General features: G+C 60.5%; 2 protein-coding genes across 6 annotated transcripts in view; one reads left to right on the top strand and one right to left on the bottom strand.

Moving 5' to 3' along the window:
- ATCAY (ATCAY kinesin light chain interacting caytaxin) overlaps window positions 1-7,599 on the top strand; it is a 28,407-nt gene extending 20,808 nt beyond the window's left edge. For both annotated transcript variants that reach the window (XM_004771410.3, XM_004771409.3), the window contains exons 9-13: window positions 229-327; window positions 971-1,006; window positions 2,157-2,228; window positions 3,174-3,206; window positions 5,270-7,599. In XM_004771410.3, coding sequence (XP_004771467.1) covers window positions 229-327; window positions 971-1,006; window positions 2,157-2,228; window positions 3,174-3,206; window positions 5,270-5,279 — 250 coding nt within the window. In that variant the 3' untranslated portion in view covers window positions 5,280-7,599. The remainder of the gene's footprint in view (window positions 1-228; window positions 328-970; window positions 1,007-2,156; window positions 2,229-3,173; window positions 3,207-5,269) is intronic.
- A 3,046-nt stretch (window positions 7,600-10,645) lies between these two features.
- DAPK3 (death associated protein kinase 3) lies at window positions 10,646-23,283 on the bottom strand. Of its 4 annotated transcripts, none has more exons than XM_004771415.3 (9): window positions 22,955-23,091; window positions 21,897-22,073; window positions 16,899-17,259; window positions 16,612-16,741; window positions 16,299-16,347; window positions 15,471-15,497; window positions 13,370-13,522; window positions 12,625-12,670; window positions 10,646-12,269 (listed from the first exon to the last, which is right to left on the bottom strand). In XM_004771415.3, exons 2-9 carry the CDS (start codon window positions 21,956-21,958, stop codon window positions 11,733-11,735), a joined length of 1,365 nt encoding a protein of 454 aa, XP_004771472.1. In that variant the 5' UTR covers window positions 21,959-22,073; window positions 22,955-23,091; the 3' UTR covers window positions 10,646-11,732. The 4 variants fall into 4 exon arrangements, with proteins under 4 accessions (XP_004771472.1, XP_004771473.1, XP_004771471.1 ...); XM_004771416.3 differs by having other exon boundaries at window positions 21,897-22,053; window positions 22,955-23,078; XM_004771414.2 differs by having other exon boundaries at window positions 21,897-22,036; window positions 22,955-23,043.
- Between the last annotated feature and the right edge of the window lie 3,472 nt (window positions 23,284-26,755).

The following is a 26,755-nucleotide window of genomic DNA, read 5'->3' as shown; positions in this document are numbered from 1 at the left end:
CTTTAAAAAATAGTAGTAACCGGGAGTTCAAAGCAGCAGCTGGTGACAAAGCTCGGCAGGGACCCTGCCCTTGACCCCGGGTGCGGCTCTGTCCACCTCACAAGGGCCGGGGGTAGAGGCTAGCCTGGGCAGGGACAGAGGTTTGATGGAAGGTGCTGGGCACCCCTGCCGGCCGGCGCTCCTTCCGGGCCCGGGCTGCAGACCTCTCCCTCCTCCTCCTCCTGCCAGCGTCAAATTCATCAACAAGATCCAGTACGTGCACAGCCTAGAAGACCTGGAACAGCTCATCCCCATGGAACACGTGCAAATCCCGGAGTGCGTGCTACAGTGAGTGTCCCATCTGCCGTGTGAGTGTCCCCGCCCCCATACCCCACGCCCCTCCCCCTGGGGTCCCGCAGGTGAGATGAGCGGCCACGTGGTTCCTTGAGCCACGGCCCACAGCTTGTTTTACCAATAAAGTTTTATCGGCACAGCCACGCCCATCCACGGATGGATCTGCTGTGGCTGCTTCTGAGTTACGTCTGAATGAGTAGTTGTGGCTGAAACTGGCCTACAAACTGGAGAATATCTACTCTCCAGCCTTTTATAAGAGGACGGCCCTGCCGAGGGGGCATGTCAGCGAGGGTGCTGCTCTCTAAACGGCGCCGTGTAGTTGCTGGGGCTGAATCAGAGCAAAAAAATAAAAAATAAAAATCTGCTGAATTATTTCTACCAGATGTTGGAATATGCCAGCAAGACAGGTACTCCCTGCTCGGTGGGGGTGGAGGGCTGGGGGCTTGCCCGGCTGCTGCAGAGACGGGACAAAGACCATCAGACTGTCCCCTGCGGCCGTCTCTCGGCTCCCACGCCCGGCGTGTAATTCAGTCCTGGGAATGTTTCTCCGTTCCCGAGAGGAAAGGGAGTCCCCGGGCAGCACATCGAGGCAGGGAGGGGAGCCGCGTCTGATGCATTTTTACGTTCTCTCTTCCAGGTACGAGGAGGAGAGGCTCAAGGCCAGGAGAGAGAGGTCTGTGCGGGGGGCAGTCACGTCGGGGTGGGGTCAGGGCTGGGGCTGGGCCCACAGTGAGGGGGCAGCTGGTGGCCTCGGCTCAACGGGGACCAATCACTCAAACACACACACACACACACACACACACACACACACACACATGCGCGTGCACACGTCCTTGTTGGGGGCTTTGAATCAGACCAGGTTCGGATCCAGCCTCCCCCACTGGTTTCCCGGGTCCGTTTTCCTCCGTAGCATAACCGTGAAAGGTGGTCTCAGGACCTCCGGGTTATTGCACTCCCACCCCCCAGAGCAGGGCCAGGCCAGGATTCCGGACAGCATCTTACAGCCCCAGGATCCAAGGCTCAGAGAGGGCAAGGCACCTGCCCAAGGCCACACAGCAAGTCTGGGAGAGGGTTGGGGCTCTCTGTCATGGCCAGGCCCTTGCCTGCCTCGGGGAAGCAGGTGGCTAAGACAGAGTCCCGGTCCAGAGGGTCCTCGAAAGGCCGAGGAGAGGGACACCTCAGCGGGTAAGGAGAGCGGGCCCTGCGGCGGGGCGAGTGAGGCGGGCCAACGAGCCCTGCCAGGAGGAGAGGCGTGGTGGCCTCCCACGGGGTCTTTTGGTCAGGACAAGCCGTGGGCCGCGCGGAGGGAGGCCGAGGGCAGGCGGGACGCAGCAGCCGCACCAGCCCGCACCAGCCCCAGACGCAGCAGCCGCACCAGCCCGAGCCTTCGCCGCCTCTTCCCTCCCCCGCCCGCCGCCTTCCAGCCAACTCTTCTCTCTGTGCTTCACTGTAGTGACATACACAGCACAGGAAACTCCCCGTCTCCGTCTCTCTGTGTCCCTGTGTCCCCGAGGGCTGCCCCCGGCCTCCCACGCCTTAGCCAAGGAGGGAGCAGAGACCCGCCCCGCAAGCCGGAGTCCGGGCACAGGGCGACCGCGTCCGCGGGGCGAGGGCGCGAGGTGTCCGGGACGGCGAGCTGGGACCCATGTTCGGGGTCTCTGCTCCCCGTCGTGCCCCCGCTTGCACCCCCTTCCTCAGGGCTGCCTCTGCCGTCAGTAACCCGCGGGGGATCCCTGCACCCTCGGGGGCCTTCCACGCCTGCCCTCAGGGGCCTCGGTGGGCCACGCAGGCTGGTCACCTTCGCTGTCTCCCTCTGTCCCCAGCGCCAGGCCGCCGCCAGAGTTCGTCCTGCCCAGGGCCGAGGAGAAGCCAGAGGCCGCTTCGGCAGAGGACAGGTGAGTGTGCGGGTGACCACGGGCGAGGCGGCCGGGAAGAGTGACTACAGCACTGTCATGACGGGGACTGAGAGTGCCGCGGCGGTGGCCGGCATGAGTGGGTGCTCGGAGTCGGGGTCCCTCTCCCGTCCAGCCCGGGCCGGCCCCACAGGGACACCCACAGAGGCCAGCAGTTCCACTGAAACAGTCGTGGTACCCGGCCGGCTCCGTCCCACACTGGGACTCTTGATCTCGGGGCTGTGAGTTCCCAGCCTCATGGTAGGCGTAGAGAAAACTTAAAAAAAATAAAGAAATAAAATCTTTAAAAATAAATAAACAGGGACATCTGGGTGGCTCCGTGGGTTAAAGCCTCTGCCTTCCGCTCAGGTCATGATCCCAGGGTCCTGGGATCGAGTCCCGCATCGGGCTCTCTGCTCAGCAGGGAGCCTGCTTCCCCCTCTCTCTCTGCCTGCCTCTCTGCCTACTTGTGATCTCTGTCTGTCAAATAAATAAATAAAATCTTTTAAAAATAAATAAATAAGTAAACTAAGTAACTAACTAACTAACAGCTGGTAAGAGTTTGTAAAAGCCTTCTCCCGGGGCTTCTTCTGGTTTTTTAAGTGCACGTTCCAGGGACCTTTGGGGCACAGGCAAAGCTGGGCACCCGCACCCGCCGCTACATCCAGAATGTCCCGGCGCTGCAGAGGGGACCCCACCCCCATTAAGCTGTTGCTCCCATGCCCCCCCTTTCTTTTTTCACACCCAGCAAATGCCCCTGCAAGTCCTCCGGCCCCTCGCGCTGGCGCGGTGGAAAGCCCAGCCTGGCTCGGGGCCCTCCCTCTCCCCACCTCCCCGCTCGGCCCCAGCCGGCATCTGGCCCTCCGTGTCCTGCTCTCGTGGGGCTCCCGGCCGGATGCCGAGGCTCCCCAGATGGGCAAATCGTGCTAAGACGTCTCTCTTCCGCAGGTCTGCTCCGGGCACAGAAGACCAGGAGACAAGGTGAGTGGGAAGCAAAGCCATTTCTTGGTGTCTGCTTGTCCCGATGTCCCGGTGGAGATGTCCCCACTGCGGGAGAATGGCCCCACGATTCACCGGGGCCGAGGGCCGCTGTACCGGGGAGCCAGAGAGACGTCTGCTCCCAGGACTCTGGGGTCTCCGCTGCAGCAGGCAGCCTGTCCCCGCACACCTCCAGGGGACGCCATCGCCATGAGGCCCCAGAGCTAAGCCACGTGGTGCCCTGACTGAGACCCCCACCTGCAACCAGGTCCCGTAAAGCCTGGGCTACTTATTTTTAATTTTAATTTTAATTTTAATTTTAAGCAGGCTCCAATGAGCCCACCATGGAGCTTGAACCCCCGACCCTGAGACTGAGAGTCCTGTGCTCTACGGACTGAGCCAGCCGGGCACCCCAAGCCCAGGCTTTCCTACTCAGCCTCGGGGACACCGTTGGCCCGCGGCCTGTCCCAGGGTCCCCACCAGCTCCAGATGCCAGGAGAAGCCTCTCTGTGCATGGGGGGGTCATGGAGACCACCCCCAGGTTCAGCTTTGCTGGATGGACTCACGGAACTCGGCGAAGCTGTAGTACTTAAAATTGTGGTTGGTTGGGGATTTTAGAAAAAAATTTTTTTAAAGATTTTACTCATTTATTTGAGAGAGAGAGAGAGCCTGTTCACACAAGCAGGGGGAGCGGCAGGCAGAGGCCGAGGGGGATGCAGGCTCCCCGCCGAGCAGGGAGCCCGATCCCAGGACCCCGGGATCTGACCTGAGCCAAGGACAGACGCTTCACCGACGGAACCCCCCAGGCGCCCCACAATTGTGGTTTAATGCAGTGGAGGGAGCATCAGCAGTGAGCGACGGTGTGCGAAACCAGGGCCCGGAGATACCAGGGGTGAACCTCCGGCTGTCACCTGCCGGGGACTTACCAGAAAGACCCCAGTTCTCCCAGCAGCCTGTGGCGATACGCAGGACATGTTTCCGATCAGAGACTCCCCCGCGTCTTGGTGTCCAGGGCATTTGTGGGGGCAGTCCCTCAGGCATGGCTAATCACCCCCCAGAGGTTGGGCTGATCCCCACCCCCCCAAATCACACTGTCAGCACCGACTCTCTCCCACGACCCAAGGTCCCCGGCTAAACAGAGACCCTCTTGCTCGGCTGGGCACTCCAAGGACTGGGTTACCTCCCGGGATCTGGGACTCAGCCGGCTACCCCTTCCTTTGGAATGGGCAGTGTTAAGGGCTAACCCTTGACCACACCCTCTCCCCCAAATCTGGGACATGGCCGAACCGTCCACCTTAATACCCCCCACTCGACCCGGGAAGCCCCAAGCGGAGAGAGAAACATAGAACATGGCCTTCGGCCAGCCCCGCCCTGGGCACGCTGAGTGGAAACGTGTTCTCAGTGCATCCCCGAGACCGTCTCAAGCCCTGTCCTCCGGGGTGGGGGCTCCGTCCACACTCACCGAACAGGCAAGGAAGTCACGCACCATGAGAGAAAGCCAGCGGACACAGCAAACAAACGGCAGAGTCAGGCCCTCCTGGGAAGCCTCAGGAAGGGTTGGTGAACTAAAGATGCGTAAACATATTAAAGACAGGAGCACCAGGGCAGCCGGGTCGGGGAAGCGTCTGACTCTTGGTCTCGGGGTCAGGAGATGGAGCCCCGCTTCGGGCTCCTGGCTCGGCGCATCGTCTGCGCGTCCCACTCCCTCCCCCTCGGCCTCTCCTCTTCCCCTTTCTCTCTCCGCAAATGAATAAATAAAATCTTCAAACATAAAATAAAGACACAAAAGAAGAAACTGTAGGAAACAACGGATGGATGGACAGACGGACAGATGGGTGGTGCGCAGATGACGGATGGAGGTTTGAAGGACAAAGGGGCTGCTTTGGAACTTCCCTCTGGTCTGACCAGAGGCGCCGGCCCCAGGCCCGTTCTGCTACCGTGCGGGGAGAGTCGGGGGCAGACAGCGGTACCGCTCTTTGTGCCGAGGACACCGAAGCCGGATTCCACACGCGGCCGCCGCTTGAAAAGCAGTGATAATGACCTGAGCTGTGTTTATCCCTCTCTAGCCTGTCCTGAGGTGACAAGAACACAGAGAAGGACAAGAAAGAAGATTCCAGATGCCAAGAAACCTCTGTCAGACGCCCTCTGGCCCTGGACCTCATCCCCGCCTCGTCCCACGCCCGTCTTGGGAGCATGTCCGGCTCCTCCGCTCATCTCTGAAACCCAGCCTCCTTTTTAGCTGCTTGAATTTTTTTTTTTTTTTTTAAACAACGCAGTATTCGTGTGTTCCAGAAAAGGACCTGGCTCTCAGCCCTCCGCCCTTCCACGCCCGTGAGCTCACAGCCGAGGGCAAGCAGCTCAGGGCGCAGCCTGGGTGTCCTGGACGGCTTCAGAGTCCCCTTCCACTGCACACAGTCCCGACTCGAGACCCTTCTCTTGCTTGTCAGCGGGCCCATGTTGGAGCCACCGATGCCCACCAGCTCCCTGGCCGGATCTGGACTTGTTCTTGTGCCTTTTCTCCTAGAACAGCCCCTGCCACTCTGGGCATCAGGCTTGGAAGCTCCGCCCCCAGCAGTGCCGTGCCCCGGGGACCTCCTGTCATTCCACCTCGTGGGTTTTCATCTGACCGGCTCCCCCCCTCCGTCTCGTACAGCACTCCCCTTCTTTGGGAGCATCAGAGCCTGTCGCAGCAATGAGCTGCCAGTAATTACCGCCCCTCCCTTTCTAGAACATTCTCAAGCCCGTCTAACATGGATGCCACACCCCAGGGCAGTCCTGGTCAATACCTCCTACTGAGAGAGTGGTGTCCCCACTTGCCTGGTTCCCCCCAGTGCAGGGTTGGGACGCATCCCTCAGGCTCCCGTCGAGGGCAGTGGGCTCTGAACTGCAGGAAGGAAGATACAGGGTATTAGAGGTTTGGGTAGTTGGAAGTGCACTTGGGAAAGGAAGTCCCTGTGGCCTGGAAGCTCTGGGGACTCACGTCAGAGGAGAACAATTCACCTTGGACAAAAGACTTTTCTGACGCAGCCCAAACAGCGGTCAGGCGGCTGCTTGAGGTAGTGAGTTCCCCATCCGTGGAGGCATTTAAGAGGAGGGTGGGAAGTGCTTGCAAACTGTGGTCCTGTGCAGTCACCTCCGATCTTTGAGTCTCTATTTATATAAATCTCAGTGATAGTCGACGGGGAACCTTCTCCGGGCCCCTCCTGGCTCTGGAGCCGGCTTCTTAGCAGCCAAGATTGTACTGAGTGTGAGGTTCTCGGCCTCAGTGGCCAACTCAAATGCTTCTCGACCTGGGACGCTGGTGTTTGGGGGTAATTCCAAGGACGGGAGGGAGCCAGTGGTGTTTGGTGCTGATGGAAAAGAATGCCTAGCGTTTTGCTGCGCGGGAGAGGGTCCTGCCCTGCGCATCCAGGAACTGACCCACCGCGAACCCCAGGGAACACTGGGGAACTGCCCCCTGCATTGGAAAATGCTGAGTTTCTGGGCGAGATTAGGCCTGCATCTTCTGGGTCACAGCCCTGCCCGCGGAAGGCGGGGATGCTGGGGGCCTGAGTTGGGGGGCAGGATTAAATGTGTGTTTCTGCCATGTGTCCCCACCAGAGGACAGGACCACGTTCCAGGCCCAGGGGTGTCACCCGCAGCCCGAGGCAGCAGAGACTGGCGGGGGCTCTCCAGGCTGCCCTGCGAGAGGCCCCCACCGCCTGTCTGCCTGTGGCCCGGCCCAGACCCGGGCCTGGTGGCTGTCCCTCCCCAGATCAACACGTGCTGGAGCCCCGCTGCACGCTAAGCGACAGGAACTGAGGCGTCCCACCCCGTGCCGCGGTTACCCAGCACCCAGGGAGGCAACAGAAGGACAGGAAGCGGCAGACCCCAGCCCCCCACGCCCATCCCAGAGGAGCCTGCGGCCGCTCACAAAACCACTGCGTGGCCGGCCCGCTGCCCCTCCGGACCACCAGCAGCCACAGACGAAGGGCAAGTGGGACCCAGGACCCCAGCTCAGCCGCGGCAGCCCCTCTGGGATCAAGAGAGACGCCGGGGTGGGGGGGGACTGTCCCCAGGCTCGAGAAGTCTCAGCACACAGCTCCATGCAGACCGGGGCCACCGCGTCCGGGCCGCCTGCTGCCCACGTGTCAGAAGTGGCTTTGCAAGCGGCGGTTGTGTCCGGGGAGGTCGTGGTCAAAACACCAGCGGACCCCGGACCTCGTCGGAAAGGGACGCCGGTTTTCCTCCCAGGACGCATGGGATGCATCCTAAGTCGTGGGTCACACGCCCATGACGACGGCCAGTTTTGTGGTTTTTAGAAACGATCCGTTATGATTACTGTCGTGATGTTCAAACGTCATCTCCATGAGCTTCGGGGATTTTTATGTGGAAATAAAGAGGGGATAACTGAGAAGGGGGGTTTGTGTCATCGGTCCGCTTCCCTGAGCTGTGGCGCTGGCCTTGGGCCCAGAGCAGACGAACCAGCTTGAACTCCCACCTGGCGAGCTTGGGTGGGCGGCCTCAGGTGGCCTTGGGCAGCCTCCGGCGACCGTGGGCAACCGGCAGGTGCCTCGGGTGGCTGCCAGTCCTCCCTGGAATCAAAGGTAGTCAGCAGGTAGTAGTAGTAATAATTCAATGATCTATGTTACTACCACAGAACGAGGAGACTGTCCACACTCGCACCAACGCTTCCCACAACAGGCCGGGGGGAGGGGTCCCCATGAGCCCCTCTCCGGTCACACGGACCTCACAGTGGGAGGGCTTGGCCCCCGCCTCAGGTGCCAGTCCCCAGGAGAGGGCCCCCAGGTCCCCTGTGCTTTTGTCCCACGTGGCCAAAAATCAGGAGTTCCTTCCACCTTTCCCCAGCCGCTCGCAGAACTCTGGAAGGTTTCTGTGCTTTTTACCTGACCATGAGCTGGGGCGCAGATCCAGGGGAGCCTCCCTCCTGCCCTGCCAGCCCCTGCTGAGGTCCTCGGCCCCCCACCCCCACCCCCCGCTGCAGACGCGGGCACAGCTCCCAGCTCCGACCCCCCGTCCCACTCTCCCGCGATCCCCGCCTTCACAGGGCCTCCTTAGGACGCCCGTCACTGGGTCTGCTGTCCGACCTCGTCTCTGCCCGTGACCACTGTGAACACCCTGCTCTCAAATGAGGTGCCGTCCCCAGGTCCCGGGGTTTAGGAGCTGCCGTCTTTGCGACACACTCCGCCCCCCGGGAGCCGCCCTGCGTCTCCGTCCGCCCCCCATTACCCTTCGGCCACCTGCACCCGGGGTCCCTCTGGGCCCCTCCGCGGCTGACCCGGATCCAACAGAACGTTCAATTCTCTCCTCCCACGACGCTCCTGACACCAAGTGTGGGGCTGCCTGGGGTCAGGGCTGACCCCGCAGGCTCGGGGTTCTGCCCCACACACCTGCCCCCATCGCAAGTCCGAGCCTCCTACGCTTCCGACTGACTGGTTTTCAAACTGCCCTCCTTGGGGTCAATAATTTGATAGAACAGCTCATGGGTTATCTAATTCCTAGATTATCCGCTGAGTATAAAGGACCTCACTCGGGAACACCAGGCACAAGAGGAGTGCAGGGCAAGGTGTGCAGCAGGGGTTAACAAACTTACCCATTTTCAGCGGCAGGAAGCACACTCACCCTGTCCTGAGACCAGCCCCACCCTCTATCTCCAGAACTTTCCATCTCCCCACACGGAGACTCTGTCCCGGTGAAGCACGGACTCCCTACCCCCTGCCACAGCCCTGGCTCCCACCCTCTCCTCTCTGTGTGGACAGGACTCCTCCTGGGAGTGGGGTCCTGCGGGATGTGTCCTCTGGTCTGGCTGGTCTGAGCCACGTCCTCGGAGTCCCTGTGCATCACGGCAGGGGTCAGGGTCCCCTCCTTCCTAAGGCGGAACACTACCAGGGTGTGGACGGACCACCCCTTCTTTATCCGTCCGTCCGTCGGTGGCCACTGGTTGCGTCCACCTTTTGGCTACTGTGCCCAGTCCTGTTTTAAGCACTTTACGTCTCTCAATGCGTTTCATCTTCCAAACCAACCCCTGGGGCAGCTGATGCTGCTTCCACCAGCGCCAGCCACGGAGAGCCTGCAGGCAGGACGGAAGCCACAGTGTTACAGAGCCTGATGAGGGAAGTGACCTCCGGCACCACGGCAGCGCTCTGTCGGCTAGAACCCACCACTGGGCCGACCCGGGCTCGAGGGGCGACAGCAAGGGGCAGAGACCCACGGGGGCCATCACGGGGGGCCGAGTCTGCGGGCCCAAGTCGGAATAAGTAACAGTATCGGCCCCACAGGCTCTGCGAAATGACACCAGCACTTGCCGAGGACTGGCATGGGCCAGAGCCCTGACAAGGTGCCCTGTGACCCCCGAGTGGCTTCCCATGCCCCCGAATCCTGGAATGAGGGACCCAGGGCCGGGCTGGGCAGAGCCGCCTGGATAACCCAGGTAGGAGGGGGAGGGCTGAGCGGTTTCCAAGGACACCCGCTGTTCCCCGGAGCAGGGGACAGCAACCTAGGCCTGCAGCATGGCGCACCCCGCATACTGAGGGTAGGTGCAGGTCCCAAGTGAATTTCGTTTTCCACCAGTCTTAGACCAGCTGGACGGACAAGCAGTCCCTCCCCCCCAGTACCAGGACAGACACTGTCTCAGCGCCCCCGGCAGCACCACCCAGTGCCCGCCACGGTGCCCAGAACGTGCGAGGCTAGCTCTGCACCAGCTGGGTGGAGCCGTCTACCCATCCCTGGGGGCCCCGGGGGGCTAAGGCCAGCTGATCCCACACACTGCGCCCAGCCGGGCGCCCCCTCCCACGGCCAGCCCGCCGTTCTCTCCGGCGTGACCCAGGCAGACTTGCCGCTCAGTCATCCTAAAGGACCTGAAGGCCAGACGCCGCGTGCGGGGCAAACCAGGTCCTGGCCAGACAGACCAGCTGCCAAGGAGCATCAGGGACACGGAGAAGACCCGAGAGCTGAAATCCACTGAGTCCGAAAGAGCTGAAACCTACTGAAATGCTGAAACCTGAAACCTGGACCAGGAAGACAGTAAAAGGAGTGAGTGTCACGGGAAGTCAGCTGGTTTGTGTTTAAATAAGGTAAAAAGAAATGACAAGGAGAAATGTGGCCCAGAGAGTAGGGAATGAGACAATGAGAGGCCGGCCGGCGGCAGCAGGGGCTGAGCAGACGTTCCCGCCCCTTCTGAGCAGACGGGGTGGCCCCTGTGCCCGGCCCGAAGACGGCCACGGAGCCCGACTGAGGCCTGGCAGCACCAGAGGCGGCACAAAGGGGCAAAAAACCCTCCGACTTCACCCTGGCTGCCTGGAAACTTCTGGTTCCTCACAAGGAAGTGAGACCAGCCGAACCCCAAGATCAGGGCAGCCTGCACAGCCCCCCATGATGCCCTCTTCTGCCCCACGAGTGCAGGGGCAGGAGCAGAGGGACAGACACAGTCAGACACAGCCACGTCCGTGGGCACACAAAGAGCCTCGTGTGGGGAGCGGGGCTTTATTTCCCTTCGGCTCGCAGCAGACACATGCAGTAGAGCACAGCAGAGCTCGCAGAGCGGGGACGGTGGTTCCCAGCCCAGACCCTGGGCTAGGCCGAGGCAGTCAGGACAGCTCCGCCAGACCCCACAGCAGGGTCCTCCGGTCCTGGCCGGTCCCCCTGCCTGGTCCCTCCCTGCACTCGGCCCAGGATGGCCTGTCTGGAGAACACCCTCCGGTCTAGATGGGTTGCACCGGTTGCTTGCTTAACCTGACCACGGCCCAGACGCTCGATGTGGTGAAGCCTGAACTCAGGCCCTTCCCTGGGGGCGCGACCCTGCTCAAGGGCGGCACCTAGTGGCGGACGCTAGCACTGCCCGCTGCAACTCAGCCCCTCTGGGGTCCAGGGCCACTGGGCTTTCTCCACCCGCAGGGCAGCGGGGCCTGCCCGGGCACTCAGGGGACACTGAGCCTTCACAGAGTGTCCCGGGGACGATGACTCCACGGGGGCCACTGTGAGCCCTGACAGTCCAAAAGGCAGCACTGGAACAGGGATGGGAGCCAGACGGGCGTGGGCGCGTCATCCGTGTGCACGTGGCCGTGGGCGCTTCAGAAAGGAGCGTGGAGCTGCGCAGTGCTGCACTCTGCGCCCAAGGCTCCATGGGCTTCTGCACCAGGGCTCGGGGCCCGGCCCCAGACACCCTCAGTGGCCCCTCCACGGGCCCTGGTGCCAGCTCAGGGCCGAGGGGGCACAATGAGGATAGGGGGTGGAGACAGCAGTCTGTCTGTCACCCCCGCAGTCCCCGGGGCAGCTGCCTCCCGCCTGGTGTCCGGCAGAGGCAAGTGAGGCCCCTCCGACTCTAAGCCGGCACAGGCCGGGCCCACGGAGGCCGCCCTCACCGGCCAAGTGCTCGCAGAGCCCAGAGTTCCTCCAGTGATGTCACCCCAGAAGCCCCCCAAGGTGCCAGAGCCTCGGGACAGAGGAGCCAAGTGGCCTCGGGTTCCCGACCCCCCGGAGCGCGTCCCAGCCCAACGCCACCAACTCTCCCCCCCACCCCGCCCCAAGGCCCTAGCGGAGGCTGCACTCCACGCCCTGCAGCTTCTCCTGCTCCATGGCCCGCACCAGATCCTGCACGAAGCGCATCTCGGAGGCCACCTGCTTCGCCAGGGCCTCGTAGCGGTTCTCGAGGCGGCTGAAGCGGCGCTTGAGCCCGCTGGCCCCCAGCAGGGCGCCCTTGGCCTCCTCCTGGGCCTGCCGCTGCAGCGCCTCGGTTTTGTGCAGCTCCTGCCGCAGCCGCCGCAGGTCCTGGCCGATGCTCTCGTTCTCCTCCCGGTACCAGGCCTCCTTCTCCGCGTAGATGGCCGTCAGCGCCTCGATGTCCTCATGGCACAGGCGCCGGCTGTGCTCCAGCCCCCGCAGGCCCTCCTCGGCCGCCGCCACCTCCTCCAACACCTTGGAGAAGCGCTCGAAGTTGACGTAGGTGTTGTTGGGGGGCATGCTGGAGTGCGACTTGATGGTGTACTCCTTGAGCCGTGCTGTCTTCAGGCGCCGCCGCTCGGGCTTCCGGCCGCTGTCCTCGCGCCGCACGTTCCGCCGCCGGATCGCCTGCGGAGAGGGACGGGCGCCTGGAGCGGGGCCTCCGGGCCGGGCGGCCTCCGAGGGTCCCCCAGCCTCCCGCTAGGACGGCAGAGCTCAGTGGTCATGCCCGAGCCGGACCCTCTGGCCCTTTACAGGAGGTGCCACTCCCGCCCATTCTGGAAGTTTCTCTGGGATGGAGCCCAGCTGTGTGCAGAGGGGGTAAAGAGCCAACCTGGGCCTCCTAGAGGGGAGGGCTCCAATACCACCCCGGCACACAGTGCACACCTGCGACCACCCAGGCCTCGCACCCCGGGGGCCTTCCCGGGACAGAGACCTTGTCACACACACTGTCCCTGAGTGGGGGCTGCTCCAGCCACCTCACCTTGATCCAGGGATGCTCCAGGCTCTGGGCGATGGTCATTCTTCTCCTGGAAGACCCCCGCCCCATGCCCTGGTTAGTGCCACACAAGCCATGTGCCCTACCCTCCCACGAGGCTGATGGGGAGACCGGAACAGGAAAGGGGTTGTCCAGATTCTCCGCCAAATGGCTGTTTTCCATCCCCACCTCAGACGGCTCTCTATGCACGGACCCCCGGGACTCACCTCCAGCCTGGGGGCATGTCCCCAAAATGCCCTTGAAACAACCTGTGCCCTCCAGCATGTCTGTTCCGCTCAGGCAGCAAGGAGCCCATGAAGGGGCCAGTGGGGGCGCAGGCCCTGGGGTCTCCCGTGCTTTCTGAGGGGTTTTGTGAACGGCGGCGAGATCGAACGCTGGGTCTCGCCAACTCAGGCGCCCACAGGAGGGACCAGGCAGATGCCAGGAATGAGCGCCCGTGCCAGGGGGGCAACACGAGCCCCTCACCATGAACGAGAGCTCTGTGACACCCCATGTTTTAGAATTCCCTGGGAGAAGTACCCCGGAATCTGGAATGTGACATGAAAACGATCTTAAACGTCAGCAAGGAATAAACGGCTCTGAAAGACACAGCGGGAGCCCCGCTAACCGTCTGTGCCATCCCCAAGTCCCAGTTACACAGAGGGGACAGCACGGAGAGACGTGCTCTCGGGGGACCAGGTGGCCTCTCCTGCCAGCCCCCTGCCCCTCCTCCCCCGCCTGGCGTTCCTACTTGGGGTCTTTGACGAGCAGCCGGCGGATGAAGTCCTTGGCCAGCTCGCTGGTGTTGCTGAAGTATTCCTCGTCGAAGTCGTAGTTCACGGCCGAGATGTTGGTCAGGGTCTCCTGCTTCGTCTCACCCAGGAACGGGGAGGCGCCGCTCAGACTGGAAGGCAGACACAGGGCTCAGCCTCCCCGGCGCTCACTCCCTGCCACCTCGGGGGCCAGACGCAGAAGCAAGCGGATGCTGGGCCCTGGGCTCCCCGACACACCCGCATCCCCCCGGAACCTGCCCCAATCAGCTTCCGGCCTCCCACCAGAAAGCACGAGGACGTCACACCCAGCCACTGATGGACACAGAAGAGGGGATCAAAGTCTCTAACGAAGCTGGAAGCATCTGGCCTAAACGTTTAGCGATTCCAGAAGGAAAGCCGGCAACTTCCCAGGAGGGTGTCCAGGCTGACACCACGCCAGCCCCCGGGCAGGGTGCACAGTCCCCAGCAGGACACGAGGACATCGTGTGTCGCCCGGAGCTGCTCCGCTGGCAGGGCCGTGACACATAGTGGGGAACACACTTCTGGTTCTCACCCCCATCCTTGGATACGGAGCTCCCACAGGCCTCGTACTTTCTTAAACGCTAAAAACTCAGAAAGCGGGAGCGTCTGTAAGGGTATCTGGTCTCTAGCCTCGGTTTCTTAGCACCGTGCTAAGGTGAGAAGAGCCCTTTGCCGTCCATCATGAGCCCCTTTCAACCTCTTGGAAGGGCGCTAGATGCCCTGGGCTGGGGCTGGTGGTGGCAAGCAGCCCTGGGGCTAGCGGGGTGCATCCGCCCACCCCATGCCTGACCTCTGGGGCAGGCGGAGGGGCTGGAGACAGAGCTCATCACCCACAATTCAATCACTCGGGCCTACAGCACAGAACCTCTGTGAAATCCCTCAACGAAAGGGCTCTGAGTTTCCAGGTGGGGAACGCCTCCGCGTGTGGAGAAGAGAGCGCACCCCCAGGTCCACGGAGACAGAAGCTGCTGCACTCGGAGCCCCCCTAGGCCTCGCCCTACGCGCCTCATCAGGCCGTCCGACCCTATCTACAGCCGTCGTAACCGACGGCTACCAGTAAGCGGTTCTGAGTTCTGAGACCCGCCCCCGCAGCTCTCCTGGCCAAGGGGGGTCATGGGGGGCCTCTGCAGGGACAACCCGGCCTGTGGCTGGCAGCTGAAGCGGGACAAGCCCTGAGCCACCTCCAGGCAGACGGGACCAGAACCGAGCAAAGATGGGCGCCTCGGTCCTGCGTGGGGTCCTGGACCAGGAAGAGACAAGAACGGGACAACTCCAGGACTCTGCCTGCTGGTGGCGTCCTGCGCGCATTTCTTGGTGTTGACAAATGCTCTTTAAGGTGCAAACGTCTGGGGAAGCTGGTGAGGGGCACGGAAACTGCAGCGTGGTCTTTGCAGCTCCTCCCTAAGTCTAAACTTAACTCTGATCTTTAAAAACAAAAACTAACAGGAAACTATTTTAAAAATCCAGCTCAAGAAATCTTCAGGGTGCATCACTGGGCCACAAGACCTTGACAAGGGAAGAAAAAGCAGTGGGGAGGGGCGCCTGGGTGGCTCAGTGGGTTAAAGCCTCTGCCTTGGGCTCAGGTCATGATCTCAGGGTCCTGGGATCGAGCCCCACATCAGGCTCTCTGCTCAGCGGGCAGCCTGCTTCCCCCCCTCTCTCTGCCTGCCTCTCTGCCTGCTTGTGATCTCTGTCAAATAAATAAATAAAATCTTAAAAGAAAAAAAAAAGCAGTGGGGGCTTGTCTGACGCCAGGACGGAGGTGAGGAACAGTCTAACCGGGGAGGCCCAGGGAATGAGGCCAGAGAAACCCCAGAGAAACCCCCACCGCACAGGGCAGGGCTCTCCAGGAGCCCGAGACAGGAACCATCTTTCCCTCCTCCAGGAATTCATCCATCCGCCACCCATCCCCCACCCATCTCCCCACACCCATCCCCCCGCCCATCCCCCACCCAGCCAGCCACCAAGTTCACTGAGCACTGCGGAGGTTCAGAGCTCTGGTCCCTGTCCCCGCCAGCAGGCCCCAGCACACCCAGGAAGCACGGAGCAGGCACTCACAGGATGTACGTGATGACGCCGATGCTCCTGGAGGGGACACACAAGAACAGAAAGGTCAGCTCCACGGTGTGGGGAGGGGAGCACCCCAATTCCCAGAACCTCTAATGCCCGGGGGTCTGGAGCCCGGGTGGGGAACCCAGAGGCCGTGGCCGGCTCTCCTTCCAGGGTCCGCACAGCCTCCACACTAAGGGCCTCCCTGCCTCGGTCCGGGGGTCTCGGGCTGGGGCACTCGCACTGGTCAGGCGAGTCACCCACCACCTATCGAGGCTCCAACCAGACCAGGGTGGCACTGGGGCCGCTGCGGGGCTCTGATGCCCGCTGCGCTCGAAGGGAGGCTGACGAACCCTTCCTACAAAGGGTGAGAAGGCGACTGTTTCTTGCTTTGTGGGTGCCAGTCTCTGTTACTTGTCTGTGTTAACAACACCTTAAAAGGGGCACCTGGGGGGCTCAGTTAAATGTCTGCCTTCGTCAGGTCGTGATCCCAGCGTCCGGGGAGTCTGCTTCTCCCTCTGCCACTCCCCCTGCTTATGCTCCCCCTCTCTCCCTCCCTCTCTCTCTCTGGCAAATAATAAATAAAACCTTTAAAACAAACACAGACCATGTGAAAACCAGAATGCCATTCCGAACTCACAAAGTGGCTCTGGCTGGCGGGTCCCTGTTCTAAGGCAATGATGGGTCCTGCCCACACCCAGCAGCACCCAGCCAGGCAGATGGACCACATCCCAGCCCGCAGCTGTGGCCTGGCAGCTCCCACGATGGCCAGGGGACTCCCTAAGGAGTAACGGGGCTACATGCCAGGCAGCCTGCCCACCGCCTCCCGCCACTCACCACATGTCCGCCTCCAGACCCAGGGGCTCATAGTTGACAATCTCCGGAGCTGCAGGAACAGGGAGACGGAGGGGCAGGGTCAGACGCTGGTACGTGGGAGACAGTGCGGGGGACAGCGCGGGGGACAGAGTCATGGGGAGAGGCACAGCCCGCCTCGGGGGAGGGGCAGGGTGGCTCCAGGGCAGGAAGGCCTGGCCGCCACGGGACACCAGGACTCAAGAGAGGACACCGGGGCGCGTGGGCCAGACACCCAGGGGCCTGGGATCCTCAAACACCCCACAAACCCCGCCTGAGGCGCCGCGCAGAGCCGCACCCACGAACTCGGGGGTGCCGAAGATGTTCTTGAACTCATTCCCCGCCTCGATCTTGTGGGCGATGCCGAAGTCGATGAGCTTGATCCGCGGGTTGGGCACGTTCTTGTCCAGCAGCATGATGTTTTCCGGCTGCGGGCAAAGCGGGACTCGGTGGTTCTGCCAGCCCAGCGTCCCCGGGACAGCCCCGTATCGCCCCCGGGACCCCCCACAGGCCACCAGCCCGCGCTCGGCGCCATAAGGGCCGGACCGGCTCCCGGGACCCTCTGCCCCGCCGGGGTTCGCCCACCTTGAGGTCGAAGTGGGCGATGCGCTTGGAGTGTAGGTAGTGGACGCCGTCCAGGATCTGCTTGAGGAACTGCGTGGCCTCGTCCTCTGTCAGCGACTCCTTCTCGGCCAGGAAGTCGAAGAGCTCCCCGCCCGAGACCAGCTCCAGGATGAGCACCACGTCCGTCTTGTTCTCGAAGATGTCGTGCAGCGTGATGATGTTGGGGTGCCGGATCTCCCGCAGGATGTTCACCTCCCGCTCGATCTCCTCCCGGCTGACCCCCCGGCGGCTGGACGACAGGCGGCGCTTCTTGATGAACTTGGCCGCGTACTCCTTGCCGGTGCCCTTCTGCCGGCACTTCCGCACGATGGCGAACTGGCCGCTGCGGGGACAGAGTGGAGAGCCGGGCTTGGCAGGGGCCGCGGCTTCTGGGACAGCACCTCCCAGCACGCACCCCACCCCCGGGGGCTCAGGCAGCAGGTGAGCCGCTGCGTGGGTCCAAAGCAGCCCTGGCAGCTCTGCCTGGCCGAGAGCAGGAACGCGGCGCATGTTCACAGACGGGAACCGAGTCCCTCCCGGGGCTGGTGGGACCCCACGCAGCCCGCAGCCCACAGCCCGCAGCCGACAAGAGGTGTTGCTCGCGTGCGGCAGGCGGGGGGCCCAAGGGCGGGGCACCCCACTCGCCATCTGCATCGGAGGAGGGGGCTGAGGTGTGAGGCGTAATTCTACACTGATTCGGTTTCCCGCAGTCTATTTCATCATATTTAAAGACCTAAGAGGGGCGCCTGGGTGGCGCCAGTGGGTTAAGCCTCTGCCTTCGGCTCAGGTCATGATCCCAGGGTCCTGCTTCCTCCCTCTCTCTCTGCCTGCCTCTCTGCCTACTTGGGATCTCTGTCAAATAAATAAATAAAATCTTTTTAAAAAAATTAAATAAATAAAATAAAATAAAAACCTAAGAAAAAAATTAAAAAGCCGCTAACTTCAAAGGGGCTTCTCATGCAACTGGCCGTGTAAGAGCAACACACATTTTCGAACTGACAGGGGCCAGAGCCCGCGCCCATGGAAACAGAAGCTCAGACACCGTTTCCGCGCGCCTCTGCAGGTCCTTCCAGCGTCTGCGCAAGAGAAATGGCAACAGAAATCCACAGGGAAGCTTCTCCAAAAATCCTCAGTCAGCACGATCCCAGCAGCCTCATGGGGAAACAACCAGACGGCCACCGACAGACAAATACAACGTGTCCCCCGTGTGCGGGAGCATCCCTCAGCCACAGACAGGAGCGAGGCCCCCACGCGCTGCCCCAGGGACAGACCCCGAGCCCACGACGTGCAGGGAGGGAACCAGACACAGGAGGCCATTCGGGGTGTGAGTCCATGTGTGTGACACGCCCAGAGCAGGCTCCTCCAGGGATGGGCAGGGGCTCGTGGAGGCCGGGGGTTGGGGGAGGGGAGGTGACAGCTAATGGGGATGGACTGCTTCTGGGTGATGGAATGTTCTGGAATTGTTCAGGGTGACAAGAGCAAAACCCCATACACACACTCAAGATCACTGACTTGCAGGCTGTAAATGCATGAACCGTGCAGCACGTGGACGAGAGCTCAAGACGACGGTTATTGAAGAGAAATCCTATTTACTGTGCTCTAGGGAGCTGTCCGATGTCCAAATTACGCTGCTGTCCAGGAACTTAGTTGTATTAACTGACTGTAACTCAAGAGCTGGCTGAAAAAGGCCAGACAGTAAATATTTTTAGCCTTACGGGCCATGTGGTTTCTGTCACAATTTTTGTGTGTTTTTACAACCTTTTAAAAAAATAAAAAACCGTTCAGAGGCATACAGGACCACACCGGGCTGGGGCCGGATTTGCCCACAGGCCGCAGTCTGCTGACTCCACGGGGACCAAGAGTAAGACAAGGCACAGGCTCCTGACAGAGACCTCAGGTGCCACGGGGGGTCCAGAGCAGAGAGACGGGACATCTCGGGGAAACGAGGGGAGGGCGCGGAGGAAGGGCGGAGGCGGGCGGGCGGGCGGCAGAGGGACCCAGCGGGGTTCGCGGCTAAGTGGACGGACCCACGTGCCCACGGAGATGTGCTCTACCCACGCTCGGTCGGAAGACGGGGCACACTCAAGCTGGGCGGGTGGGAGGCACCAAATCACCACAACAGCATGGGCTCAGCGAAGTGCCCTCCGAGATGCCCGTCGGGGAACCCAGAACCTGTCCACAGACCTCCCCTCCTGGTAAAAGGGCCCTTGTAGCTGGATAAAGTCAGGCCCCGAAGTGGGGGTGACCCTGGGTTCCCAGGGGCCCCGGCATCCTCACGAGGTCGTCAGGAGAGGGAGGCAAAGGGTGGGGGTCCCAGAGACGGGCAGACCCCACCCTGCTGGCGGGAAGGACGGAGGGGCGCTGTGGGGCAGGAAAGGCAGGAGCATGGTCTCCGTGGGGCCCTGGGGGACCAGCCCTACAGGTCTGTTTTAGACTCCGGGCTCCCAGACCTTTCCCATAATTCACATCCCTCTGGGCCACTGATCAGGGACAGCAGCGACAGGAGACTCAACACTAATCCAAAAGCCAAGTGCACACAGGTCCGCCGAGAACGGCAGCGCCCCTGGTCAGGCCCAGCCCCCCGCCTCCTGAACCTGCCACCACAGTCCCCCGGACCCGTTACGCTCCTGCCCCCTCCGCGTCTCCACGAACTCTCCCCCACCCGAAACGCCTTCCCCTCTCTTGGGCCCGCACCAGCCAAGCTCCTTCTTCCAGGCCCACGTCCAGTCCCATAACAAACCCCCGACGGGAATGACACCGAATTCCGAACGTTCACCTCTTGCCGACGGCGCTGAGCTAAGTGCTGACGTGGGGCCTCGTTTTCAAATGGAAGGACTGGATTTCCCTGCTTGATTCCAAGCTGAACTAACAGACAAAGAGGAGTGAGGCAGGGCTCATAGGAACAGGCAAAAAGATGCCATTACAGGCTGAACTGGGTCCCCCCAAAATCCGTGCCGAAGTCAAACCCCAGCCCCTCAGAGCGGACCATCCAGAGACAGGGCCTCTGGGAGGTGATTCCGTCCAAGTGAGCTCACAGGCGTGGGCCGGATCCAATCTGAGCGGTATCCTCAGAAGAGCAGAGTAGGACACACAGACACAGACAGACGGCCTTGTAGAGCCACGGGGAGAGGACGGTCATCATCCGCATGCCAAGGACACGCACCTCAGGAGAAGTCAGCCCCGCCGACACCTTGAGCTTGGACCTCCCGCCTCGGCCGGGGAGAGCAAGCACTTGTGCCGTTCAAAGCCGCCTCGCACCCCCCACCCCTACCCCCCCGCTCCCCCCCACCCAGTTCTCAGCTGTGACAGCCCCAGTCCACACAGAGGCACACGCCACTCCCTGAAGCAGAAGCCAGAGCGAAGCCCACCCTTGCCGACCCACAGACTGACATTTCCTGACACCATCGGTGCAAAGCTGAACCAGAAGAAAGAATCCAGCACCTCTGGGTCCCAGCACACCCGGCTTCGCGGCCAGCAGGGCTTGGTGTCAAGGCCAGAATCCCACACGGCCATGGGGCAAGCTGCTTCCCTCCTCTCGGCCTCTGCCTCTCTGTAAGGCTGAGGGCCGGTGCACCTGCCTCGCAGGTCCCTTCGCAGGTGAACGGAAGTTACAGAAAGACAGAAGTCAGGACGTCCAAACCACATCCCTAACTCATGCAGACTGCGGTCCGGTGCACAGTGTTCTCAGACCTCCCCACGCGCTGAGGGTCGTCGGATGGAGTGTGCCGTCCAAGACGACAGCCACCAGCCACGCCGCAGCCCACACGCCAGCCCGAACGGAGTTGTGCTGGGCGTGTATATCACAAGCAGGTTAAAGAGGCTTTCTATCCAGAAAAGGCAGTAAGATTTTCCACCTGTGATTTTTGTTATGATTACAAGCAAGGTGGTAACTGTCCAATCTACTGGGTTAAATTAAACATATTAATTATTAAAACAGACCCAGCTACTTCCAAGGCGGTGAACATTATACGGGCTGCGGCCTGGCCCGCTGGGATAACCGCGATACTCCAGAGAGGCAGTGGGGCCGGGAGGACCACTGACGAGGCTTCCCGTACGTTCCTTACAGTGATCACAGCACGCGCACTCTCAGGTCTCTCGGGTCACCGAGTCTGCCCGGGGACACATTCCCACGGAATCAGTTCCTAACAGTGGGGTCGGGATGAAGGAAACACACAGGGGACCCTCGGCTGACTCTGGCCAAGCCACCCTCAGCGGGTGGACCTAACGCATTTCCAACAACAAAACGTGAGGCTGGGGGAGGGAGGCTGGGGAGAAGGCGGGGTAGTCAGTTCTCTACCACTCGATGAAGGAAATTCCTGAAGGAGGGACTTCAGAATTCCAAATGAGCCTGAAACACTTTCTCAGCCCAGGCGTGAGGCACGACTCAGTTACTTACATTCCCTTTTGGTGACATCATGGGGCTGGTAGCCTCGAACTCAACCAAATAAGGTCTGAGGCTGGGGGGCGGGGGTAAGGATGGCGCCCGGCTAATCTGAGCCGCGTTCTTGGGGGACACTCCGAGGCCCCGCCAGACAGGAAATCAGCTGCCGGGCTGGACCGGGAAACCTCCGCTCTTTCCCACAAGAATGCTAAACTGCTGGCAGGGACGTGGGCCCGGACAGGAGGCTTCTCCTGCAAACGTGCCCGAAAACCCATCACCTTCCTGGCGAGAGGATTAAACAGAAGGACAGACCAACAGACACCGCCACCACCGCTGCGCTCACACCACAGGGCAGGAACTCTGGCAGGTGCTCCGGGCACTCAATTCGACTCTGCCCCAAAGGAAACGCGCAGAGAAGGTCAGAGTCACAATGCGGGGACAGGGCCACCTGACCCCAATGCCTACACTCCTTGGGCCAGCACATGCCACGGACTCCTTCCCTCCTGGAGAGGAGGATGTAGGACGGGGCAGGGACACTCTCCAGATACCTCCCAGCGCCTCTCTCCCACCCCCGGAGCCCCGTGGCCAGCCTTGCTCACCTGCCCAGCTCCTCCCCCATCTCATAGTAGTCCTCCACGTCTTCCTGCCTGAACGTGGACATGGTGGGCGATCGGCCTTCCGAGGCCTTCCCTCGCTCAAGGCTGGAGACAGGACCTCAGGGCGTCCCCTCGCGGTGACCCTGGAGGAGAAAGGGAACTAGGGAAGGAGAAAGGGAACTAGGGAAGAAGTGAGACATCAGCTACTACTACTACAGTAGCTGCGTGGCGTGACCTCCCCACCCCCACCCTGCCCCCAGACGAAGTTCCAGCTCCTCATAAAGGGCACATGCATGCCGCGGGCCGGTCTGTTCCTGCTATCTCCCCCGGAAATCACACCACCGGAAAGGTCACTGCCAGCCCTACTGTGCGGGCTTGGCCCCGAAACTGCCCCAGGCCCACACCTCTGACTCCCCACACACTGCCCCAGCCCCCTTCTCTGCCTCTCCCGACCCACCATCCTGCAAGTCACCTCCCACCCGCCCCGCTCTGCACACCCCCAAACCCCGGGGCCCCCTCAGGCCTATCCAACTTGCTAAGTCGCGGCACCCACACCCCCACCGCCCTGCCCACCGGCGACCTGAACGCCTCCTGTCCTCACCCATCCCCCCCAACAAGCCCCCGACCTCCGCAGATCTCTTAACACCTTCCTCAGCGCTGCGCTGAATTCCTCGGGAGCTGAACAAGGGCTTCCACGCGCCGGCCAGCCCCCTACCCACGGCCGCCTCCCCCTGGACCTGCGCCGTCCGGCAACACTACCCGCTTCCCGGCTCCTCGACGGCACCCCTGCAGAGGCCCGCACCCCGTCTCCCCCACCCGCAAAGGGCCGCATCTCAGAGTCTCCTCCACTGCCCCCTCCCCGACTTCGGACAAGCTCCAGGGTGCACCCCGATGCCCCCTCCCAGGCCCCTCCAGGGACCTCCAAGCCCCAGAGTCCGGGTTCGAGCGTCCCCAAGGCCGCCACGCCCCTCGCAAGCCCCGACCCAGCCCCTTCTCCTGACGGCTCGTCCCAGGGGTCTCCGAGCGTCTCCCCGCGCCCCCGAGTCGCCGCCTCTGCCTACCCCGCCCGCCGTCGGCCAAGGGTCCAGCCCGCTTCGCACCGTCCGCTGCCCCGCGCCCCCGCCGGCCCTCTGCCGCGCTGGCCACCGCCGCCCTCTCCAGCCCCGCCGCCTCGGCCGCCGGGACGCGCCGACCTGCGTCGACGTCCCCGCGTCATCCAGGGCCCGCCCCTGGGAGGTGTGTCCCGCCGCCCATTGGTCTGTGCTCCCGCCGCTCGCGACGCCCCGCCCCCGGCCTGCTCCGGGCCCAGCCCACTAGCGTCCGGTCCTCCGAATGCGGATGACGTGTCGCCACTGGCCGGCAGGCTCGCCTTCATGCCGCCGATTGGCTGGGACTGACGTCACTTAGGACGACACTGAAGAAGTCGGAAGACCGACTTCCGGCCCCTGGACGGCGCCGCGGCTCTCCGCCGGCCCGGGTCCTGGGTGCGCGGGGCGCGGTGCCGAGCTGCGGCGTCCGTCTTCCTGCCCTCCCTGAGCGCGAGCTACGGCCGCTCCGTGCGGTGGAGCGGGGACCAGTGTAGTCCCCGAACTGCAGTTTCCCCCTCTCAAATGTTACCCGCATTCCCAGTGCATCAGTAAAAATGCAGGTGAGGTCAGGTGTTGCCACGCGGGCTTGATTCCTCCGACTCGCGTCGTCTCGGGACACCGGCTCCAGCAGCTGGTCAGTATGGCCAGACCAGCCCGCCGCCGCAGGGGAGCTGTGACCATTCCTCCGGTTCTGCAGATGGGACGCTGAGACCCAGAGAGGTTAAGCAGCCCACCCCAAGTCACACAGCCAGTAAATGGCGCAGCCGAGGCTCATTCCCAGGAAGCCGCGAACCCGAAGCCAGTGCTGAACCACTGCAGATACCATCGGACGGCAGACCCGGCTTGACTTTCGCCACCTCCCCTGACCTCTCGCCGTTTCTCCCGAGCTCACCTGCCTGCCTTCCGACTTCGAACATTGCACTCCCACCCCGGTGTTTGCGCGAGCTGTCCCTTCAGCCTGGAGATCGCCTTCCTCCGTTCTGGCTTCAGGGACCTCCCCCCGGAGCCGTTGCACTGGTGGGTACATCTTACATTAGATGGCATCATCCCGTCTGACGTCGGTATGGAAAACTCGTCACAACTAACGAACCCACAGGGATGCACCAGCACGACCGAGTCCGTTCTTCATTCTGATTTGTTCTCCCCAACACCCTTTCCCTGCCCCACAATTCCAATCAGGATCCCCTCTATTTAGTCCTTGTGGTCCTCTTGGTTGGTTCGCAGACTTTCCTTTTTTGATGACTTTGACAGTGTCAGGGAGGACTGGTCACGTATTTTGTATAATGTCTCTCGACTGTTTGTCTCTTTTTTTCCCCCATACACTGGGGTGATGGGTTTTAGGGAGGAAAGCCAAAGCCCTTCTCAAGACACCGTAACACAGGTCCAGACTATGAATATGACATTGTCGTTCACACTGACCTTGGTCCCCTGGTTCCAGGTAGGATCTGCTGTCAGGTTTCTCCGGAATACTTTTCCCTCCCCTTCCCATACGGCATTTTTTGGAAAAAGTCACTTGTGCATAGCCCATACTTAGGGAGTTGGAAAATCATTTTTCTTGGGGGGAAAAAAAATCTGACAAACTAACATTAGACTTGGGTATATGGCATTTTCTCAGAAACAAATCCAATCTGTCACTTCAAGGAAAACAATTGACAGGACTTGTTGCCTATGGTAAATTTTAGCTTTTAAGGGGAAAAAAAAGTTTAAATACTTCACTTCCTTGTTGAAATTGTTAACAAATGGGAGTTTTCAATGGTTTGTTTTTTTTTTTTAAGATTTTTTATTTATTCGACAGAGAGAGATCACAAGTAGGCGGAGAGGCAGGCAGAGAGAGAGGAGGAAGCAGGCTCCCCGCAGAGCAGAGAGCCCGACGCGGGGCTCCATCCCAGGACCCTGAGATCATGACCTGAGCTGAAGGCAGAGGCTTTAACCCACTGAGCCACCCAGGCGCCCTCAATGTTTTTTTTAATGAGATGTGTCACCATCTGAAAGAGCACCAAACTTGATACACCAGTATTTCCAAGGGACCAATGCAGGTCACAAAAAGGACACCTTCAAAGTGCAAGAGGGGCCAAGGGAGTTCATTAAAAAGTTCATTAATAGGGTCTCAGATTCCACCTTATAATTATTCTTTAAAAAAATTACTTGTTGAGGGGCGCCTGGGTGGCTCAGTGGGTTAAAGCCTCTGCCTTTGGCTCGGGTCATGATCCCAGGGTCCTGGGATGGAGCCCCACATCTGGATCTCTGCTTAGCAGGGAATCTGCTTCCCTCTCTCTCTCTCTCTGCCTACTTGTGATCTGTCAAATAAATAAATCTTAAAAAAAAAAATTGGGGCGCTTGGGTTGCTCAGAGGTTTAAGCCTCTGCCTTCAGCTCTGGTCATGATCTCAGGGTCTTGAGGATCAGGCTCTCTGCTCAGCGGGGAGCCTGCTTCCTCCTCTCTGCCTGCCTCTCTGCCTGTGAGCTCTGTCAAATAAATAAAATCTTTTTTTAAAAAATTAAATAAATAGGGGCGCCTGGGTGGCTTAGTGGGTTAAAGCCTCTGCCTTCTGCTCAGGTCATGATCCCAGGGTCCTGGGATCGAGCCCCGTATCGGGCTGTCTGCTCCGCAGGGAGCCTGCTTCCTCCTCTCTGCCTGCCTCTCTGCCTACTTGTGATCTTTGTCAAATAAATAAAATCTTAAAATAAATAAATAAATAAAAATTACTTGTCGAGTTTTGGTGTTCTATCAAACACAGCAGGTACATGAATCTGGCTATCTCATTAAGACTGACATTTCGGAGATTTACAAAAAGCCTACTATTCTTCTAATTTTTGTTGCACTTTTCTTCATAAAGATGTTAACGCATAGGGCGCCTGGGTGGCTCAGTCGGTTAAGTGCCTGCCTTCAGCTCTGGTCATGACCTCAGGGTCCTGACCCCCATATTGGGTTCCTTCCACCCTGTGGGGAGCCTGATTCTCCCTCTCTGTCTGCTACTCCCCTTGCTTGTACTGCCAAGTAAGTTCAAAAAATCCTTAAAAAATGTTAACATATAATGGGTTTACCATTAAAACATTTTTAAATCTCTCAATTTTATTTTCTAAACATGGCAAATATCAGTAGATAAAACCCATTTAAACAAAAAGGGTCTTTCTGGCGTCCTTGATGATTAAGAATGTACCAGTGTCCAGAGACTAAAAAAGGTGAGTATTGGCCTAGAGTAGACGAGGCTAACACAATCGGTCAGAGTAAACAAATTATGTGTGGAGCACGACACACACGGGTACTTGTAACACACCGCCGCTGGGGGTAGGCAGACTGACGTCGTCAGGACAGCCCTGACCAATGGTACCTTTTGAATTTTACAACTGAAAATGCACAGAGTTGCTGTTACAAGCCGAAGTACCCCAAAGGACTATGAACTCAGAATTGAAAACGGAATAGTTCCATCTTCATCTTCTCAATTTATACTCTTTAACAGAATTACTAGACCTTAAAAATGCACCAAACTAAATGCAATGTGGCATCCTGGACTGGCCCCTTGACACTGTGAGGACTTTAATGCGGAAAAGCAAATGAACGGTCACTTAGCATTAGCTTTGTAACATCTTCACGACTCTTCTGCAAATGTAGTCAGAAGTGCTTATATTAAGTGCAAAAAATGTGTACACATGTCACCCAGTGCCAGGTTTTGAAATAAGAGGATTTTCCAACGTGAAAAATGCGGGGGATGGGAGACTTCGTAGAGGGCGACCTGCTGGTGGGCGGAGCTGTCCAGTGCCTCTGGGACACCCA

This window comes from Mustela putorius, unplaced genomic scaffold, assembly GCF_011764305.1.
Source record: "Mustela putorius furo isolate JIRA1106 unplaced genomic scaffold, ASM1176430v1.1 tig00000095_pilon_pilon_pilon, whole genome shotgun sequence".
NCBI lineage: Eukaryota > Metazoa > Chordata > Mammalia > Carnivora > Mustelidae > Mustela > Mustela putorius.
The sequence above is the reverse complement of the archived record's forward strand: the minus strand, read 5'-3'. Positions and strand labels throughout refer to the sequence as shown.